The sequence below is a fragment of the Physella acuta genome, unplaced genomic scaffold (genome assembly GCF_028476545.2).
Source record: "Physella acuta isolate Inbredline_101_S28 unplaced genomic scaffold, ASM2847654v3 ptg000804l, whole genome shotgun sequence".
Lineage (NCBI taxonomy): Eukaryota > Metazoa > Mollusca > Gastropoda > Physidae > Physella > Physella acuta.
This window is the reverse complement of record NW_026732322.1, coordinates 680,819-694,216: the sequence shown is the minus strand read 5'-3', so window position 1 is coordinate 694,216 and position 13,398 is coordinate 680,819. Positions and strand designations below refer to the sequence as shown.

At 32.7% G+C, this 13,398-nt stretch overlaps 1 protein-coding gene across 1 annotated transcript; it reads left to right on the top strand.

Moving 5' to 3' along the window:
* Positions 1-229: 229 nt before the first annotated feature.
* Positions 230-11,975, top strand: LOC131951209 (uncharacterized; the record flags this gene model as incomplete). Its single annotated transcript, XM_059313546.1, has 4 exons — positions 230-361; positions 3,647-3,850; positions 8,728-8,754; positions 10,298-11,975. Coding segments are annotated over 4 exons (602 nt in total), but the record flags the coding sequence as incomplete, so codon positions are not given.
* Positions 11,976-13,398: the final 1,423 nt, after the last annotated feature.

Sequence of the window (13,398 nt, the reverse complement as noted above, 5' to 3'; positions counted from 1 at the left end):
TTATTTTATAAATACTTTTGGTGATAGTGAATGAAATTTCAGAAAGAATTCATTAAATAAAATGAGTACGGTTTGTGTCACAATACAGTTGGGTTATTTTTATTGTTTTCTTCTTATTTTTATTAGGTTAAATTAGCCCAAACATCCTACTAAAAAACACTATTCTTTTAAACAAGAGATTAAATAGTAGTACACATTGGTTTCATTCGTATCGTATCTCGTGTTACAGAGTGTGCTGTACCCTATTATGGCTTGGAATGTGACCATGTTTGCAGCAAGAGTTGCTATAATAGATTTTGTTACTTGGACGGCACATGTCGTGCCTGCTATCCCGGGTGGAAAGGCGAGCTTTGTGAAGAAGGTAGGTAGCATTATCGTTTTAACATCAATGGTATTATTAACTAAAAAAATTCAGTTTAGATTAGTTAAGTATTAAGTATTATTAAGTACTTTTATAGATCTCTGAATTATTTAATTTCTAGCAGTTTAAATCATTTCTTAGAACTGTTAAATGTCAGATTTATCAGCAGTTAAACAGTGTTTCTTCCAGACTTTTTTCTCCGGGTGGGGTGGGGCACTTGAAATTTTCGGGGGAGGGGGGCGGACTAAAATTTTCGGGGGAGGGGGTTGACATTGTTTAAAGTATATTTCTATATAAATTCCAATTCCGGGGTTGTGGTGCGAATAGATGCCTGGAAGAAACTCTGCAGGTAAAGTTATCTGTAAAAACCTTAAACAAAAAAGTTTTTAATTACAATGAGTACCTCACACAAAAGGCTTGAAAAGCTGGTTGATACGAATTTATATACTTATATTTATATATAATAAGATGTATGAATTATTAAAATATTTTAATATTTGACTTGTTCCTATAACTGTATAACTAATTTTACTTTGGGCTAGTCAGAAGTAAGAAGAGCTGTTGTCTGATTTAGAATTGCCAAGTTGATATCGCCCATACATTCGTAGAAAATTTACAACATGTCCAAAAGACATTTTATGGACAAATTGTAAACATAATGTATTTAAACCTACAATTTTTATCTCACCAAAAATATGTGAAAAATAAATATGTATGTGCACTACAAAGACAAAACTTGTATATATGATTTGTAAATATGTAAATTTTTAATTCTATTAAAAATCCTAACTAAGATCAATTGCGGGTATAATGATCGGGATCAAATTAGAACAGCTCTCCTCATTACCCCAATATATAACTGAATCAAAGTGGTCAGGGACTTCACCTAATTCGCTCTCTACTTCATCATTGCCTTCCGTTTGGGATTGTCCAGAAATTATTAGCTTATTTTCATAAGTCAACGCACCATATAATATGGACTCCAAATGCCAAAGTTTTTTAAGGAATTTAAACTCAAATGCTCTCTCTCTCCTTATGGGGAGTACCTTACACAAAAGGCTTGAAAAGCTGGTTCCGAATGGTTCCAAATGGTTGTTGCCCGAAAACATATTTTTCAACCAAAATTGATTATTTTACACCATTTGAGAAATTAGTACAAATGACTTCCGGTTTTATTAAGGATAGAAATATTCAAACAAATAATTACTAGTAATATAACAGTCATTTTCATTGTTTAACTTTCTAAGGTCGTTTCAGTTAACTTCAAGGTGGAGTTGAGGGCGATTTTCAAAATATCTGAATTGATAAAATAATTCTAAACGGTTTATATTCAATACAAAAATATGAAAATGAGTATAATTATAATAGTATAACAATAATTTTACCGCCTGCCATTTTTTTAAAGGTTTAAAAAAATATCAGTGCGATTACATAGACTTTTTAAGCTTATTACAAACGTAATCTGTTGCTATCGCATATTTGTCTAGTGGCTCTTAAAGTTTCTAAAATTATTCCAACCTAATTCTAAAATCAGCCAATTTAGTACACGCCGCTACTAACATCCACACATATGAGAGAGATACCCATTCTGACCTGACGGTCAATAGGGTAGGTGGAGTAGAGTGCATCGTTTTACTGATACCTTCTTAGAGTTTTAAATGTTGTTATAGTAAACACAATATAGTTTAAAAGGTTGCAAGATTTCGTTATTAAATCTGAGCAAAACAATAATAATTTCAAATTTAATAACACAAATTTATTGTTGTCTATGTATGATTTAACATACTTCGAAAATTATTTAGTTGCTTATTAATAGGTGTTAAATTTTATGTGAGATCTAATATCCTTTTTAAGGTTTTAGGTTGTTTTTCTTTACATATTTGGGCTAGAATAAGGGTTGGAGAGAATTGGAAGGCACTGATATTAGCGTTTTAAAATTATGTTTGATATTGTCTAGACTTGTGGTTCTTGAACTGTTTTTTTGTGGAGGTAAAGGAAATCCAAAGAGCCTTCTTAATAAGAAAAATAATATATAAATAAAAAAAATAAAAACAGGTAAACATTTTACAGGTGCAAAAAATGAACCGTGCATCTACCGTGCATTTTAAACAAATAAACTGGGAGTGATCTCCTCTAAACTTTATGAATATTCTTATATAACACTACGGGGATGGCAACTCGGGATATAGACAATATTTTAAACCATTTTTAATTACTTAAACTTTTTAAAATAGAATAGAATCTCGTGGAAAAAAAGAATTGCCCATCAAATAAACGCCAAACAAAATGTGCATAATAGTGCGGGATATTATTAGTACTTTATAAATTCATATGCGTTTTTTGAGAAATCGGAAATATCGTTAATTACTACTTCCGGTCAACGGAAATCACCCGAAATTTGATAGAAGGCAGAGATAATTATATCTTTTATTTGTATGTGAAATTTTATTTATCTATCTAAAAAGTACTCAAGTTATAGGCTTTTGAAAATTTCAAAGTAGAAAAAGTTTCACTTCCGATTATCGGAAATCGGTGAAGTTGACACGAATCTACAAATTTGATATAATACTTGTATATGAAATTTCATCAACCTAGCTGTAACGGTACTCAAGTTATCGTGTTTACTGACACACATCCAAACATCCGGACTTCTGTTGCCTCTCAATCACCAGTTTGGAAATGCGTGGCTTTATCTTTAACTCAGTGAGCGTTGTGTTCTTCTATTTTCCTTTTCCATACAGCTGAAGGAAGTGTTCTCTTAGTTTTGCATTTGCTAGTCTAGAATTGTTCAACTTGGCATTGCAAATCATTCACTCCTAACAAGTTCCTTTAACATGTGAATACATATTATACAAATTCATCCGGCCACATTCTTTGTTTTTTTTTATATATTATGTAGTGGTTAAAATATTAAGAAGGAATTCACACGAAGTGCCATTACGACATTCACAAGTCGACTACAGGTTAACAATATAGAAATAAAAGGCATGTTCGTCACAGACCATATATACACTATCTACGCTCGCCAATATAGGTGTCGTTGAAGGAATTCTTCGAGGGCATTTTATTTCAATGTTAATGATGTCCCGTTTTCGTATTTGAACCGTCAGCACTGACACAATCAAATCGCAAAAATCATATTATGTGTTAGGTGTGTGTCTTGACCTATAACAAGTCCTTAAGACAAACTTTCCCAATCCATTGGAATCTCTTTAAAAACCACTGGTCTAGATAATGTACGTATCAACTGCATTTTTTATTTATTAAATCTGAATTATGTTGCAGAAGACGCTGATGCTTTCTATGAGGTCAAAGGAATTATCATACAAAAACCCTTCCCTCAGCCACCAGTGTACCCACCACCCAAAGAACCTAGCGACAACAGCACCATCCTAGGTTTGACTATACTCCTCATAGGGATGATGATTAACGTGTTTATCGTTGCACTCACCTGCTACTTAAAACCTGTGGAAATAGTGGATACCTTAGGTAATTTTATGTGATTTGAAAATTAGGCTGTGAAAATGTAAAAAAATAATAAAAACCCTGGCTAGAAACACGTCTGGTATTGTCATGAAGGAAACGATTAACAACAATGTGAATATTGTAAACACATCAAGTCCTGTATTCCCCCTCCCCCCACCCCATCCAGCTGTTAGGTATGATGTAATGATCTGCGGCTAAAAGAGATTTTAAAAAGGGAAGGGGTTTAGCCATGGAATCAGTTTTTAAGATAAGGCTAGTTTGGTGAGGGCATGAAAAATAGCACTAAGGCTAGGGTGATGGTTTCGGTTAGTATATTGATATGTTAAAGAAAATAAGGGTAATGGTAGGGCTATTATTTCGGAAGTTTACGATACGTAAGAAAAAAGTAGGGTAGTGGTAGGATAAAAATTTCAATTAGTGTTCCGATAAATAATATACATTACCAAAGGTCGTCTTGTCTAAACTTTTTAAAAAATTGGTGGTTTTGTTCAGTATGTGTTCTTGTTGTAGTTTTGAACTGTCCATTTATTTTTGTTGTGGTCTGTATGTAGTCTTGTGGTAATCTGTATGTTTCTTATATGTGGTCTCTATGTAAGCTGTAATTTATTTGTTTTTGTTGTCGTCAAAATGTAGTGCGTTTGTGATAAATATTTAATTTCTTTTATCTGTATGTGTGTTGTATGTAGTATTGTTGTAATCTATATGCGGTTTTTAATGATCTGTATTTTGTCTTGTTGTGATCTCTATGTTGTCTGTAATTAATCTTGTTGTAGTGTCAGTCGGCTCTGTACGAAATCGCTTAGTTAGTATGTAATATTGTAGTGGTGTGTATTAGGGTTGGTACATAGTCTTTATATGGTCTACATGTGGTATGTGTGTGGTCTGTATGTTATATTAATGTCAACTCTATGTCGTCTGTATGTTTTGTTGTTGTCAGTACATTGTCTATTTGTGGTCCCCATCTAGTACTTTTTATTGTGTTTATGTGTTCTGTATACAGACTGGACTATATGTTATCTTGGTTCGGTCTGTAAGCTCATTGTAGTTGCTTGTGTGTGGTCTTGGTTAAGTCTGTAAGGTCAATGTAGTTGTATGTGATCTTGGTTCGGTTTGTTAGCTCTTTGTAGTGGTATGTGATATTGGCTCGGTCTTTCAGCTCATTGTAGTTGTATGTGATCTTGGTTCGGTCTGTAAGCTCATTGTAGTTGTATGTGATCTTGGTTAGGTTTGTTAGCTCATTGGAGTTGTATGTGATCTTGGTTTGGTTTGTTAGCTCATTGTAGTTGTATGTGATCTTTGTTCGGTTTGTAAGCTCATTGTAGTTGTATGTGATCTTTGTTCGGTCTGTTAGCTCATTGAAATTGTATGTGATCTTGGTTCAGTTTGTTAGCTCATTGTAGTTGTATGTGATCTTTGTTCGGTTTGTTAGCTCATTGTAGTTGTATGTGATCTTGGTTTGGTTTGTTAGCTCATTGTAGTGGTATGTGATATTGGCTCGGTCTTTTAGCTCATTGTAGTTTGTATGTGATCTTGGTTCGGTCTTTTAGCTCATTGTAGTTGTATGTGATCTTGGTTCGGTTTGTTAGCTCATTGTAGTGGTATGTGATATTGGCTCGGTCTTTTAGTTCATTGTAGTTTGTATGTGATCTTGGTTCGGTTTGCTAGCTCATTGTAGTTGTATGTGATCTTGATTCGGTCTGTAAGCTCATTGTAGTTGTATGTAATCTTAGTTCGGTCTGTAAGTTCATTGTAGTTTTTTGTGATCGTAGTTCGGTTTGTTAGCTCATTGTAGTTGTATGTGATTTTTGGTCGGTCTATTAGCTCGTTGTAGTAGTATGTGATCTTTGTTCGGTTTGTTAGCTCATTGTAGTTGTATGTGATCTTCGTTCGGTTTGTTAGCTCATTGTAGTTGTATGCGATCTTGGTTCGGTCTGTAAGCTCATTGTTGTTGTATGTGATCTTATTTCGGTCAGTAAGCTCATTGTAGTTGTATGTGATCTTGGTTCGGTTCGTTAGCTCATTGTAGTTGTATGTGATCTTGGTTCGGTCTGTTCGCTCATTCTAGTTGTATGTGATCTTGGTTCAGTTTGTTAGCTCATTGTAGTTGTATGTGATCTTTGTTCGGTCTGTTAGCTCATTGAAATTGTATGTGATCTTGGTTCAGTTTGTTAGCTCATTGTAGTTGTATGTGATCTTTGTTCGGTTTGTTAGCTCATTGTAGTTGTATGTGATCTTGGTTTGGTTTGTTAGCTCATTGTAGTGGTATGTGATATTGGCTCGGTCTTTTAGCTCATTGTAATTTGTATGTGATCTTGGTTCGGTCTTTTAGCTCATTGTAGTTGTATGTGATCTTGGTTCGGTTTGTTAGCTCATTGTAGTGGTATGTGATATTGGCTCGGTCTTTTAGTTCATTGTAGTTTGTATGTGATCTTGGTTCGGTTTGCTAGCTCATTGTAGTTGTATGTGATCTTGATTCGGTCTGTAAGCTCATTGTAGTTGTATGTAATCTTAGTTCGGTCTGTAAGTTCATTGTAGTTGTATGTGATCGTAGTTCGGTTTGTTAGCTCATTGTAGTTGTATGTGATTTTTGGTCGGTCTATTAGCTCGTTGTAGTAGTATGTGATCTTTGTTCGGTTTGTTAGCTCATTGTAGTTGTATGTGATCTTCGTTCGGTTTGTTAGCTCATTGTAGTTGTATGCGATCTTGGTTCGGTCTGTAAGCTCATTGTTGTTGTATGTGATCTTATTTCGGTCAGTAAGCTCATTGTAGTTGTATGTGATCTTGGTTCGGTTCGTTAGCTCATTGTAGTTGTATGTGATCTTGGTTCGGTCTGTTCGCTCATTCTAGTTGTATGTGATCTTGGTTCAGTTTGTTAGCTCATTGTAGTTGTATGTGATCTTTGTTCGGTCTGTTAGCTCATTGAAATTGTATGTGATCTTGGTTCAGTTTGTTAGCTCATTGTAGTTGTATGTGATCTTTGTTCGGTTTGTTAGCTCATTGTAGTTGTATGTGATCTTGGTTTGGTTTGTTAGCTCATTGTAGTGGTATGTGATATTGGCTCGGTCTTTTAGCTCATTGTAGTTTGTATGTGATCTTGGTTCGGTCTTTTAGCTCATTGTAGTTGTATGTGATCTTGGTTCGGTTTGTTAGCTCATTGTAGTGGTATGTGATATTGGCTCGGTCTTTTAGTTCATTGTAGTTGTATGTGATCTTGATTCGGTCTGTAAGCTCATTGTAGTTGTATGTAATCTTAGTTCGGTCTGTAAGTTCATTGTAGTTGTATGTGATCGTAGTTCGGTTTGTTAGCTCATTGTAGTTGTATGTGATTTTTGGTCGGTCTATTAGCTCGTTGTAGTAGTATGTGATCTTTGTTCGGTTTGTTAGCTCATTGTAGTTGTATGTGATCTTCGTTCGGTTTGTTAGCTCATTGTAGTTGTATGCGATCTTGGTTCGGTCTGTAAGCTCATTGTTGTTGTATGTGATCTTATTTCGGTCAGTAAGCTCATTGTAGTTGTATGTGATCTTGGTTCGGTTCGTTAGCTCATTGTAGTTGTATGTGATCTTGGTTCGGTCTGTTCGCTCATTCTAGTTTTATGTGATCTTGGTTCAGTTTGTTAGCTCATTGTAGTTGTATGTGATCTTTGTTCGGTCTGTTAGCTCATTGTAGTTGTATGTGATCTTGGTTCGGTTTTTAAGCTCATTGGAGTTGTATGTGATCTTGGTTCGGTCCGTTCACTCATTCTAGTTGTATGTGATCTTGGTTCAGTTTGTTAGCTCATTGTTGTTGTATGTGATCTTGGTTCGGTTTGTTAGCTCTTTGTAGTTGTATGTGATCTTTGTTCGGTTTGTTAGCTCATTGTAGTTGTATGTGATCTTTGTTCGGTCTGTAAGCTCATTGTAGTTGTATGTGATCTTCGTTCGGTCTGTAAGCTCATTGTAGTTGTATGTGATCTTGGCTCGGTCTGTTAGCTCATTGTAGTTGTATGTGATCTTTATTTGGTCTGTTAGCACATTGTAGTTTTATGTGATCTTTTTTTGGTCTGTAAGCTCATTGTAGTTGTATGTGATCTTGGCTCGGTCTGTTAGCTGATTGTAGTTGTATGTGATCTTGGTTCGGTCTGTTAGCTCATTGTAGTTGTATGTGATCTTTGTTCGGTCTGTTAGCTCATTGTAGTTGTATGTGATCTTGGTTCGGTTTGTTAGCTCATTGTAGTTTGTATGTGATCTTCTTTTGGTCAGTATCTGGCGTTTGATATGTTTTTATTTTTCCGTAATAAGACGTGATTTCATATCAGATGAGGTATATGCAATTAATGTCATACTAAACTCCCTTTTAACAGCTGAATTTTTATTTTAAATTTGTCCATTGTTCTTATTTAATTACCAATATATTAGGCACTTAATCACCATCTGTTTATGAAATTAAGAAATGTGTTTGCAATTACGAGACTTATCCTATAGTATCCGGATTAATGTTTAGTGCAAGACTTTGGTAAAAGGAATCGCTTTGTGCAGCCAAGAAACCAGTTTTTCATACTTTATACTTAGGTTTTATATCAGAATTCTTGTTTAGACAATTTATAACCACACCGGAAAATATAAAGAACAAGCACATACCATAAAGAGTATCAGGTTTAACTCCGGTAGCTTCATGTAACATCAAATGTATGTGTAAACCAATGTTCATTGGATTCACTCATTGCAGTGTAAACTAATGTACCTTGGTTCATTTAAACTCTTGTTAACATAAAAACGTGTCATAAACACAGTTACCAGGTTTTTAATTTAAATAATTAATGTAAATTATGTATCATGTAAAGTTATGCCTACCTGGTAGCTTTTTCCATTGAATTCTATTAAACTGATATTTGTATTCCCAGATTCGAATCAAGTTAAAGACTACATTGGTAAGTTCTTAAGAAGATGAAGGTTCACATTAATATATAAATATATATATATATATATATATATATATATATATATATATATATATATATATATATATATATATATATATACATATATATATATTATAAATAATCTATCCTGTCACCGGTCAGTGCAAGTACGGCTAAATCCAGAATGGTTAAATCCTAACCTTAGTCTAAACCAGGGGTCTCCAAACTACGGCCCAAACTGGACCCCGAACTGAAATTTGATAGTTAATGCGGCCCTCGGATTAAAAAGTTTGGAGACCCCTGGTCTAAACTAAAATAAAACATTAAGCTTAACAGTTTATAAAAAAAAATTTTAACAAAAAAATAGAACCAAATTTATTATAAAATAATTCAAATCTACCAAACTAAATACAATAAAATGCCCATCTTTCGATGGAATATTATAAACCTTCGAAGCCTCGGATAATCTAGATTTCTGACCGTCAGACAACCTTCCAATCCCCTACGGCAATTGACAAGCTAAGTAACTTCCATACCAAACACACGGCATACAAACAAAACATCGAACCAAACACTAAACAAACAAAACATTCAAAACAAAAGATACAAAACACACAGCCAAGTTGCAAATGCAACCACAGTGGAAACGGGGTGGGGAGAAAAGAAAGAGGAAACATAAATAAAATGCATGGAAAATATATAAATAATTATATACACATGTTTAAATATCCCTTACTACTGCTAACAATTACTAGCTAAAGCCTCGAGTAAAAAAAATCTATTCCCTACTACTAACACTAATTCCACAAATAGCCTACTAAAATTAATTCTTAAAACACACCTAGCCACTGTCCTACCAAGAACGCCATGGTATCCAACAGGGTTAAATAAGCCATCAGGAAGTATTAAAAAAATAGAATTTAACTAGCAAATTTAAAAATAACGTGTAAAAAAAATCATGGTAGAACCAAACTAACCTACACAAGGAGCAGCCCGAAGCCATTGGTCTACCACCACAACATCCACATTGATAACAATAAAATTAACACACCCTGCTAAGGGCCATTAAAAGCTCTGCACTGGCTTTTTTTTTTTAAAAGTGTTTATTTAGCTGCCCTGGTTTTGGGAATATATAAAATTCTCAGTATAATGTTATTATCTTGTTAATAAGTTGCAAAAAATATAACATTTTTTTGTTATTTTCTATCGGATTGTGGTCCCCTTAAACGTCCTGCTCCCCCCTCCCACCGTATTGCGGGGGTCATGCAGTACAATTACACACAATTACACAAATAAGCACAAATAGAAACACAAACAAACATTTAATTTATTTTTCTAGAACATTTTTTTAAAATTTAATCATCTTAACATCATTTTTAAATGGTAATTTAAATGAAGTGAAATTTATTTGTTTTATCAGTTTTCAAAACTGATGGGTTGGTCAGTTTTTACATAAGAGCAAGCAACATCAGTTATAAATACTTTTACACATAATTTAAAAACCTTACAGTTTTCAGTGGCTGAAATCATACCAATGTTTCCTTCCTTACAGCCAAGAGAGCGAGTCGACGGCTGAAGGGAATTGATGATGTTGACGATACCGAAGATAATGACAACGATGATGACGGAAGTGATTCAGATGAGGAGGATGATGAAAATGTCGATGACAATAAGAATGATGATGATTCAAGTACTAGTACTGATGACACTTCTGCTAACACTGAAGAAACTGAAGCTACCGAGGAGAGCAACGACAGTGAAGATACCGAAGAATCAAAATCAGAAGTTTAATTATGACAGCCATTAGAGCAGGCTTCAACATGTGTTAAATATCTCATTTAGATACTTTTAGTCTTAAAAACTGTATTCAATTTATAAACTGTTTTTAAAATGGTGTATTTTTTTTGGAGATAATTAACTTAATATATTTAATATTAGACGATGAAGTGTTAGATAATCTGTAAGATTTAAAATGACCTTGATTGTATAGATATTTTTATAATATCACATAATGTCGCCGCTTGTGAAAGAGTTTCGGCCGCTAGTGACACGTTTAAGGAAAAAACAACTTGCAGTTTAATCAAAATACAGAGATATAGGTTTTCACTAAATGTGTGTTTATTATAAAAGACTAGCTAAAAACTCACATATTCAACATTTATTTTTACTGCTTGCCTCTAAAATATGCATTCTCATGTTTTTTTATTGTTTTATTTTGTGTTTATTTATTTATGGTATGATGAACAAAGCTATTCAGTTTAAAGTATTATTTTTAAAAGATCACTTTAAATGAATAACTAATAATGTTGTTTTGCTGCATTATTACTAGAATATTTTTTCATTCATTTTTTTAAAAGATATTTTTTATCCATTTGTTATAAAAACAAAATTGACTCTTTTTTTATTCATTAATTTCATAAAAAGTTCCTTTTTTTGTTATAAATGTATATAAACAGTGTTAACTTTACATGCCTTAACCGTCACTGATAATGATGTTGCTTTGAAACAACTTGCGTTTATATGCATGGTTTTGAGCGTTCAGTAGAAAAAAAGTCTTATTTATTTACAAAATAACATGTTTACTACTAGATTAACACTAGAAAATAATATGTTTACTCACAATGATGGCTAACTATCATGTATTGTTAATTTTTAAATTCTTCATTCTATATTTGTTATATTAAAAAAGCTCTTCCGTTCTTATTAATCATCTGGTTGTTTCAAAATTTACACTATATATTGAATAGGTCTAGATACTTTATTATTTAATTTGTACTTAAAGAAAATATAGCTTAAATTAAAAAGGTGTCAGTTTGCACATTGTTTTAATTAATGTATACCCGATGTTCTTCACCTATATATATCAATAGTAAAATGAATCCCCAATGAATAAATGAGTTTTACTAATCTGCGCATACTATGCTAGAGCTGTAAGTAAATAAGAAGAGAACGTTTCATGTATGTCTGTTTTACTGAAATGGATCTTGCTCGCATTCAGTAACTAAGATGTGCATCTAAAACTACTTTAATTTGTTTAATTAGTACAACCTGTTTTTGTTTCTATTTTGATTAGATTTCGTATTTAAGGTACGGTAGTTTTGGTTGATTTGTTTTTGTTGGGAGAAATTTTAATACATTCAATGTTCACTCGTTTTTATTCAAGGATACTAAGTTTTTAATTTAAGTTGATAATATTTTTAAGAGTGTTGATTGTGTGCCTGTATTTGGATCAAGACACATGTTTGAGAAGATGATAAAGCTCTATCTGTTTGAATATTATAATTCTAATTAAACGTTTTACTTACCATATAGAAATGTTTTTATGTTTGATATTGTTACAATTGTTACAATTACAGGAGAGACTAGTAAAGTGAACGAAAAGTTAATGCACATTATTGGAATTTATTTGTATTGTAAAATACTCACACAAAAATAAATATGGTGCACATTACCACTTATGTTTATACACCACATAAAGTCTACATTACCACCCGTATCGACATTAGAACATTGTCACTTTCTGTTCATAAGATACAATACACCACATTTCTAGAGATGTCTAAACCAAATTGCTTGCTTCAAACAGTGAAACAATGTAAATAGTAAGATTCAAGACAACATAATTTCCAGAAGTAAGTATATACAATCTCACTAAGTCAATTCATGAGCCTCATGAGTCAAAATCAGCTGGTCATAGTCCAGTCCACAACGAATTTATATGTTTAGATGAAAGTAAAAATAGAAATCTACTTCTCTACCATATATCTAGATTTATGTAAACCAGATCTATGTATAAATAAATCATAATTTAAAGTATATTTCCACTTATTATAGTTTGTCATATTTTTTATGATTATGTAAGACATTTAGATAAATGTGTCGTAAGTAATGTTAATAATTAAAGAAATATAAAATAAATCAAACGTTAGAAATAAAAGAATAGCTGAAACAGTCAAGAATATTTATTGAACATTACCCAGCGAGGCATAAACTTACAGAAACAATATATAGATTTACAAGCACAAAAATGAAGCCTTAAAGGTTATAGAGAAAAAAATTCAAAATAAAACAAAACAGATAATAATAACGCATCTAAAATATGTACAATTAGCAAAATCTAAAATTACTACATATGCTATGAAAAATATCTAAACGTTAATTTTATGTTTTACATTTACTTTTGATTCAAATTGTATTAGATGTTAGAAAACTATTATTTTAGATGGACCAACATGAAACAGATACAAATATTTGGTAGTTAGAGAGAATTAATTGGGAAACAATATTTTAAACAATTTAGCATTTAGAATTACAATGCATAATTACAATAATTACAATCTTAACAACAGTATAAAATGCAATTAATTTAGGTTTGTTCACGCATGATACAATGTTTTATGGATTGCAATAATCAATATTTCTTCTTCACTGAATTCACTGCTACCAGTTGCACTCATTCTTCAGTGTATTAATCCATTTTCTACACATGATCTACACAAAACTACACAACCGACTCACAAGGAGGTTGTGTGCCAATACGCGCTGGTATGTCACATGAGCACAGTCACAAAGTACACGGGAACTGAGACAGGTACAGCATCAGTTAAACTGCGATAGGCACTGCATCAGGCAAAATGTCACAAGTACATAGTC